This window comes from Nanorana parkeri, unplaced genomic scaffold (assembly GCF_000935625.1).
Source record: "Nanorana parkeri isolate BGI_ZX_2015 unplaced genomic scaffold, ASM93562v1 scaffold315, whole genome shotgun sequence".
In the NCBI taxonomy this organism is placed as follows: domain Eukaryota; kingdom Metazoa; phylum Chordata; class Amphibia; order Anura; family Dicroglossidae; genus Nanorana; species Nanorana parkeri.
In genome coordinates, this window is record NW_017306583.1 from 822,045 (window position 1) to 831,143 (window position 9,099).

The 9,099-nt window shown below is 42.8% G+C and overlaps 1 protein-coding gene across 1 annotated transcript; it reads right to left on the reverse strand.

The window, feature by feature from the left end:
- Positions 1 to 2,406: 2,406 nt before the first annotated feature.
- LOC108788274 lies at positions 2,407 to 8,277 on the reverse strand. Its single transcript, XM_018558015.1, has 3 exons — positions 8,094 to 8,277; positions 3,203 to 3,807; positions 2,407 to 2,949 (listed from the first exon to the last, which is right to left on the reverse strand). The coding sequence occupies exons 1-3, from the start codon at positions 8,157 to 8,159 to the stop codon at positions 2,661 to 2,663; spliced, it is 960 nt and encodes a 319-aa protein (XP_018413517.1). The 5' UTR covers positions 8,160 to 8,277; the 3' UTR covers positions 2,407 to 2,660.
- Between the last annotated feature and the right edge of the window lie 822 nt (positions 8,278 to 9,099).

Sequence of the window (9,099 nt, forward strand, 5' to 3'; positions counted from 1 at the left end):
GTGTGAAAAAACACACATACACGAACGCATTATGGGCCGGCCGGTATGTCAGGAGCAGCAGGGCTGGTTGCGGTTCTCTGCTCCTATTGTTTGGCTTTGCAGCAATGAAATGCTCTTGCCCTGCTGGTAATAAAGGAGCCATTTCTGCAAAGCCTCAATAGACCCAGTTTTGTGAATCAATTCTCCTGCCTCTATATGCATCCAAGATGGCACAACTGAGTATAAACAACTACTCTAAGCAGAGAAAAATATTCTCTGCAGAGGACACTTTCATAGCAGGAGTTTAAGTCACAGAGAGTGTCAGATGGCTATGGGCATGAGTCAGGCTACTAGGAACGCTTAAGCAAGATGGAGCGAATCACAAATTTGCATGGACAACTACTCTCAATGAGGAATAATTTTCTCTGTTGAGGACACTTTCTTACTCGTGAGCTCTAATCACAGAGAGGGTCAGATGGCTCTGGGCAGCACTTAGTCTGAATTTACTACAAACAAGTCCTGATTTGACACATTGGGGTTTTATGGTGGGATAAGTTGTGTAGCAGGAACTATAAAGTGAAACAACGGCGGCTCAGGGAACCTGTTGGACATTGCGGGTGCATGAAGATGGAGAGGTCCTGAGTGAATCTTGTGGTTTTAACATTCCTGTTTTAGCAGAACTGAGTGATAGCTGTACATCCAGCCACGTAGATTAAGCTGCCATTCTACAGTCCATAGTTATTAAAGGGCAAACTCTACCCAAAACAGCTTCTTCTGTATTAGATAGAGTGGAGTGGGCTCCATATCTAGTTGGATGTTTCCTGATGTTCAAGTGCCCAGAGGAGGGGGCTTCCTCCACCCTGACAAGGGATATGGCCCAGACCAGGCCAACTGAGAGGTGAGATTCCTTGAAATCACTGACTATGATTTCCCAGAACATTCAGTACAAGTAGCTGAACTCTTGGCCTGGCTCATTATGTGTCACGCCCCACCTTGGGGTAGCTGCAAATCCTCCTCAGCTACCCCAGGGAAAGCCATACAAGAGACACAACTTTGGCCCACTTCATCAAATACAGAGAATACTGTTTTCAGGGGAGTTACTGTTTAAAGGACTGAGAAAGCATCATGAACGTGGAGCTATTGTGACTACAAGAAGGCAGCATGGTACACATGGCAACCACAGGCCAAATTTATTTTTCAGTTGGCTGAGAGACTGATGCAATGTGTAACGTGGACAGATTTTTTATTTTTTTGCACAGGTTTGAAAATGTAAAACAAAATCTAGTTGTCCTGGGCAATGCAGGCACTTTTTGCAGACACTGTCAAGGCCTAGTGAGACTCAACAGGGGTTACATTCTGATTCAGATGTCGCCATAGCAACCAAGCAGAAGTTGGCTACCTTTAGCATGGCTAACACTCTTTGAACGGATTGCTTTTTGGCATTTGGCCAGAGCAGCCAATTACAGCACCACCGTACTTTTTCTGCTATAGGTTGGAGGTTTACTACTGGCTTCCAATGCCTTCTGTCTGCCCTCTTGCCTTTCTAATAATTTTAATTCGTGAAGCTCTAATGCCATAGCCTTTCTCTTCAGTTTTAACTTTTGTATCAAATTCTTAGAGTTTCCCTTGCCTGTGAGATTGTATAATAAGGCACAGCAAAAGGCAATCACTGCATGCAAAGTGCAGGGACTCATGACAACTAATACACATTTTTTCTCTTCAATTAATATGACTACAGACAATTATACAATTATGGTTGCCATGGGTTACTACCTTTTCCAAATAATTAATGCTCTTGTTTTAAAAAGGCAGTCATGCTCACATGCTCGCTCTGATCTTCTAATTCACACGAACAGGAGGTCTACCTGGAAGGCTACTGGAAACATGGCTGTTTGTCTGAAACCATCCTGCTCTTTATTGGTGACGTAAATGGCATGTTTGCAGCAAAATCGGGCACTCTCAGACAGCTTTCCCAAATGATTCACTGGATAAAAACAGGGGCAGTAGGTTACTTTGCTCTGTTTGTGATGGGAAGCTGGTTAAAATGTGCCTAGTTTGAGGGCCAGAAGGGTCAAAAAAGGGTGTTCTTTACCTGTCTTTTTCTGACAATCTGCCATGGGCCCACAATTAGTTAAACATTGTTGCTGGAGTTCCCAAAGCTTGCCTGAGAGGGTCTGCAGCTGTACCCCAGCCCCCTGTAATTTAAATGAAACTGTCAGCCATTTTATTATTTGAAAGGTAGAGATCCTGTCTAAGAACCTGCTATTACTTTAGCCAAAAAAGCCTCCTCTGTGCCCATCAATAATGTAGCTGAACTTTGCTATTGGGGGTCTGACTTCAGTGGTGGAGTCTCAATGGCCAATAAGGAGGTCTGATCCTAAGCAGAACTTTTACTTTTAAGTTTACATTAAGGTTTAAGGTTGGTCACATACAGGTGTTTTGGTAGACTTTGGTAATGAATGGCAAAGTGCCAGCATGTCAATACCTGGTAGGGCACATTGTGGCAGTTAGTTCCTCAACTGTTGGCTGTAGTTAGTCTATCTTGGATCTAAAATGGTAGAATTGAAAATGGGTGTGTGTGGGACAAACAAAATACTGCATGATTGTGTATTACAGATATATATGTACAGAGAAAGGTGTGAGCATGGTGCTGAGGACTGTACGTGGGATTTTATGTAGAATTATTCAGGAAAATATTTTAGCAGCTGCTCAGTGACCCTTTGATCTGTGAAATGCTGGGCTCCCCTCTGGTGTTCGAGTTCCCCCTCTGGTCTTTTCCTGTGCACTACCCCATTGGCAGCATAGTCAGGGTTGTCAGTATCTAGACGTTTTACACGTAGGAGATTTTCTGGGGCATCCTCGCTGCGGTCGTCTTCCAGAGAACGCCGCATGCGTCGCGGTGCCTTCGAGGACAAACGTTGAGGCATTTCTGCTTCGCTCATTGCTGACAGGACGCGCGTCACCAGGTACCTGTATTGTAAAAGAAGATATATTTTATAATTTTCACATTAAGGACATATTTATCATGAAAACTCATAAAATGTATTAAGCAAAAGAGCTTTTATATGATGCATAGGATGTGAGGTGAAAGATCAGCTTTTTTGATGACCAAACTGTTTAATTTTGGAGATTGTCAATGTATGACAGAGACTAAACTTGGTGCCTGGCATTGTTTTTTACATAAAATTTACTTACATAGAGCATGCAGGTCCCTCCAGCTTACCTTAACATCTCTTCATCCATGGGATAGCCATCATCATTGGCTTCTTCTGGTGCCAGCCGTAAAGCAGGGCCTTCAAATGCCCGGTTTTGTCGGTAGTAGCTCTGCAGAGCTTGTGCCATTTGGTTGCGGGAGGCCTGTGGCCGTGTCCGGCTGGTCACCACCTCGGTCTCATCATAATCTTGGTAAGGTCTCTGGTAGTCTCCCTCAGGCTGAGCAGGGCCAGCATATGCCTGCAGCTGGTCAGTGTAGACCTTACCCTGGTTAATCTGATTCCACAGATGCAGAAGATTAGCCAGATAGATGGTCTCCTTGTCTCTCCTCTGACCTTCCTCTACCAGCTGTTGTAGAGATGGACCGTTCCGAGCCGAGTCCAGTCTGCGGGGGGAGCCCATTCTTTCCAAGGCCTGAGCAAGGAGTTCTTCTTGAGGGTAGGCGGCAAATCTGGCGAGCATGGCTTGGTTTAGGTCAGCGTATAATGGTTCATTTCGAAGAGCTTCTGGTTGAACATAGGACATCATATCAGCTTCATAAGGGATATTAGCTGGGAGGCTTCTTCTGACCCTTAGGGGAGCTCCAAGGTCATCGTGAGCCAGTAGGCCCAGGGGCTGGAAATGGAAGACAAAGGTTTAATCAATAATACCTTTTATTCTGTTTTCTGGTTATCTAAAGAGGAAACCCTAACAATGAACTTATTTGCTCTCTATTGGTTTATTAACTATATAATTTAAAGCATATTGTTATAACTGTTGGATAAATGCCTCAAAATACCTCTTGATCCTGGGGACGCAGCATTATCTCAAGCAGTCATATCAGACATGCACAAGTTAACTTAGTTGCCTACAATCCCCCTCAATATTAAGAAGATGAGGAGATGTGTTTATTTTCTGTACCACTTACACACTTCGTGTCCTTAGGTGACAATGCTGATCCTCCTTAACTTAGTGTTTTCACCCTAGGACAGGAAGAGTGTTACTAGAAGGACAACTTCAGTTGAAAATAAAGGCAAAATACCTGAAACACAAAATTAAATGCAGCCCCTATATCTAAGGACTGGTAAGCTGCAATATATTTACTGCCTTTTCAGTTGAACATGTATTATGTAATTTGTAGCCCTGCAGAGAATGTATTGGACTAGCTGATTTGTATATTCTTACATAAATTACAGCATTACACAGCAAATAATGGTTATGTTTTACAGGATGAGCATCACTTCTCCATCCTAGGTTATATTTATGCAAATGCAACACCATTAACAACTAAGCTTAAAGAGAACCAGTCTCAACTGGGCTCATGTAAATATTCTTTCTTAACTTATAATCGTGCAATCTTATCTAGGAAAGGTTTACACCGGCTCCTTATTTTATTTTTCATTAGTTTGCCTGTGTCTTAAGACGGCCAAGGTATGCCACTTAACAGCATTTTTGTGGTTCTGCTATATGCTGACGAATGGAAAGATAGGTAGATAGAGAGACAGGCAGACAAATTCAGGTGTTTCCACCTTTCAAACTATAGCATAGTTATTTACTTGAACCTCGGTGGCACCATGTAATTCTGTGTCCACCTATATATCCTGTGACACTCTTCTGCTTTCTATGGATCTATATATCTCCTAGGGATGCCATATTAATACCATCCCTCTATACACACCCAGCATCCTTTAGGCCCCTGTTTGCTGCAGATTCCCTAGTGACTGTTGTATCTCCCAGTGTCCTCCAATTATCTGCAGGCAGACACTAATCAGTGGTTTATCAGCATCTATGACTAATACCCCAAGCATCTGCAGAAGAAGAAAATGTCATTACAGATAATGAGGCATTGTATGAGATCCCTGGACAGTAAAGGCTCCGTACACACAGCAGGATGTGGAGGGTTGTGTACCGTGTAGGTGATAAAACATATAATATGATGGGAGGCTGAGATGGAGTCTGTAACGGAGGTCCATGGATGTTCTGACACAATAATAATTAAAAATCACAAATCATAATATAATGATAAGGGGGTATTGCATAGATCAATATAGAAAAAAGTAGGATTGGCCTAAGATCCTTAGATGATGCCCTGTCTTGATAGGCTGGGCAGTTTGGGCATGTGCCTTGGGTCTAGTGACACCTCTCTAACACAGCATGCCACTTTTACTGTCATACTCTGATGTATGCCTGCAGTAACAGGTGAAGTGCTGCCTCATTGTTTCCTCCAGAGGTGGGAGGCATTGGTGTGGGATCCTTACAGATTGTTCTAGGTAGTAAACACTGCTGAAGCTCCCACTGACCACTATTACAAAGAAACACTGATCATTGAACACCAATGTAAAGTGGGCACTGACCACTGAACACTAAAGTATGAGTAAGCACTGACCATTGAACACCAATGTATATGTGGGCACTGATTAAGGAAAACCAATCAGTATTGGGTAATTGACCACTGCACACCAATTTATAAGGGGGCACTGTCCAATAAATGACAATGTATGAGAGGGCATTGATCACCAATGTCAAGGTGGTACAGACCATTGAGCACCAATGTTTAAGGGGCACTGATTACTGAACATGAATGTATAAGGGAACACTGACCACAAAGCACCAATTTATAATGGGCCACTAACCACTGAATACTAATCAATAAATGGACAATAACCAATAAACACCAACATACAATGGAGCAGTGACCATTGAGCACCAATGTATATGTGGGCACTGATTAATGAATACCAGTCAATAAGGGGTAATTGCACACCAAGAGGGCACTGAGCAATGAACAACAATGTATAAGGGGCATTGGTCACTAATGTCAAGGTGGTACAGACCATCAAACACCAATTTATAATGGGCCACTGACCACTGAATACTAATGAATAAATGGAAACTAACCAGTAAACACCAACATACAATGGAGCACTGACCATTGAGCACCAATGTATAAGGGGACACTGACCACCAGTGTCTTGGGGGTACATACTACTAAAACCCATTATATACGGGGGCACTGATCAGTGAACAAAAATGTCAAAGGGGGCAACATTAATCATCAACAGTTAAGGGGCAATAACTACTATTTAAGGGGGTACTCACCACTGAACATTAAAATAAAGAGGCGCTTACTTCTTGCAGCTGGACTCTATAAGTACTGTCCACTATCAAACTGTACTATACACTGTGTTGTACATTTTATAGTCCTGACCCCTGAATAAGCTATGTTGTACTTAACATAGTCCTGACTGCTGCACCTTATATGCTAAAATGTGGATTATATAGTACTGACCGTTGCACTCCATACGCTATTGGTTATGTTACATAGCCCTGACCTCTAACTTCTGCACCTTATACACTATATTGCCCATTCCACAGGCCTCACTGCCATATGATACATATTCCTAATTGCTGCATCCCATAAACTATGTTGTACATTAACTATTCCTGACCAAAGTGTTTATTGTATCCACAAGTAGCTGTTAGTTGTGTAGTCCACAACTGTTTTGATGAGGGCTTAACGTGTTCGCTCTACGTCATATATTCTGTGTGCAGAAAAGCATATGTAAAGAAAGAGTTTAGTTTTTATAATTAGCCTTTTTTGTGAGGTTAATGTGTGTCTGTGAGACTGTCATGTATAACATAGTATTTAATAGATATTTTGTGGGTACAAAGACTGTGGCATATGTGTGCAGTGTATATATCAAGTAGGCACAGGTTTTATTTAAACATTCCCCTTTAAGGCACTCCCCGGTTAGGCGCAATCTTGCCACGCCTACCAATAGTTGTGGCACGCACTCTGCACAATTTATCCCCTCAGCGTGCCCCAGGGTACCCCATGTCTTTCACAATCCTAGCAACAAGAGATGTACAAGATGGAGGAGGATGGATGTAGATAGAAAAAACAGACAGACAGAGATTGTTGTTGAATGGAGCAGAGAAACTGAAGGGTGGGAAACTGGGGAGATAGAGACAACTTGGCACAGAGTGATAGATCGATAGATAGATAGATAGATAGATAGATAGATAGATAGATAGATAGATAGATAGATAGATAGATAAAACATGAGATGGAAAAAGAGGGAAGGAAGATAAGGGGAGGTGGTAATGAAGTTAAAAGAAAATGAGAATATAAGCCAAGAAGAAGAAGCATAGAGTTAAAAGGAGAGGGGACTAGAGAAAATAAGAGAAGGTGGTGGGGTTCATAGAAAGTGGGGTGAAGAACCAAGGAGATGGTGGTGGTATAAATATAAAATGGGAAGAAGAGCCAAGATGAATATAGTTCAAAGGAGGGAGGCGAGATGAGATAAGGAGAGGTGGTAGTGAGGTTAATAAAAATGGGGATATAAGCCAAGAAAAAGAATAGGGTTAAAAGGAGAGGTGACTAGAGAAGATAAGGGGGGTGGTGAGATTCATAGAAAGTAGGTTGAAGAACCAAGAAGAAGAATAGCGTTAAAAAGGGGAGGGGGGGAGGGTTAATAGAAGAAAAATAGAGATAAAAAGAGAAAAAGGGGAATAAGGAAGCTGGGGAAGGGAAAGAGAGAGGAAAAGAAAAAGAGGGTCAGAGAAGGAGAAATGGAAAGGAGGGGAAAAGAAGAGAATGAGAAAGAAAGGGCAAAGGCAACTAAGAGGGAGAGAGAGAAAGAGGGAGATAGATGAGAGGAGAAGAGAAAAAAAGAGAAAGATGATAGGAATGGGGGAGAGAAAAAGAGAGAAAGGTAGAAGAGGGAGAGAAATTATGTGAACAGAGACAGAATTTGGGATGAAATTGGAAAGATAATGGGAGAGGAAGAAGAGAAATGGAAAAAATTAGAGACGAGAGAGAAAGATAGGGGGAGAAGAGAGAGGCGACATAGCAATGGAAATAAACCTATGTGATGAGGACTACAGCTAGAAAGAGATTCCCTGGAAATTCAGCGACTAACCTTGCCAAGGATGCTGGGGACAGACAGACAGACAGTGACAGCCACCAACACGACACAGGGGCCCATCCTGATACGAAGACGCTGCCCTGATTCGAGAAGCTGCGACTGCTGGATGAAGAGACTGAGGACTGCTGGAGAAAAGGGGGGGGGGGAGGGAGATGGAGCACCTCCCCCCCCCGCTGCATTGTCACAGCAGCCTGGAAGAGTCAGAGCCTGGGTACCACTGATGCTACCTGTCACTTCATTGGAACACACTGATACAAAGACATGCTGACCTTCCACCCCCTCCTCATATAGAGAAATCAACACTTCACCCAGGGGATGGTGTGCAGACAGAAGGGACTGAATGGAGGCAGTATATGTCACAATTAGCATTTTCATGTTATGGTATGAAGAGCTAGTGGCCATGTTTGCAGAGCCTGCAGAACCGTTTAGATTCAGTGCTGGGCCATTTATTTAGAGGAGACACACTGATGTGGGCACTAGGGGTGACTGATGCCCTCAAAAAAGTGCCATGAAAGGGGGGGATGGGAAATTAATGAAGCAGTGGAAGGTCAAATAAAAGTAAGCTGAAAAAGAAGTGTATGGTAAGCTTAATTAATGGGGGACCCATCTTCGCTGTGGGTGTCCTCCATGTGGTGAAGTCCAATGGTTGCGACTGGGTAATAGGGACCAATGTCTGCGGTCAATTAATAACGTCCCTGAGGCGGTGTATGACGTTTGGGCAGCAGGTACAAAATGTGGCCGCAGATGCAAATTTCTTTATGGTTCATAGTGCCTTCAAGGACCTGAAACTTGAGACTTTTATACGGTCTGGTTATTTGTTGAGGTTGGGTTTTTTTTAAAGGTTTTGTTAATAAAAAGCCATTGTGGCCATTAAACTCCATCCCATTGTGTATCAGTATTATTTAGTACAGGGAAGGATTTGGGGGAGTTTACATGATAAAGAGGTAAAGTGGAGAAAGTGGACCTCTGAGCTACCTTAGTCATAAGAAGTATTTAATGC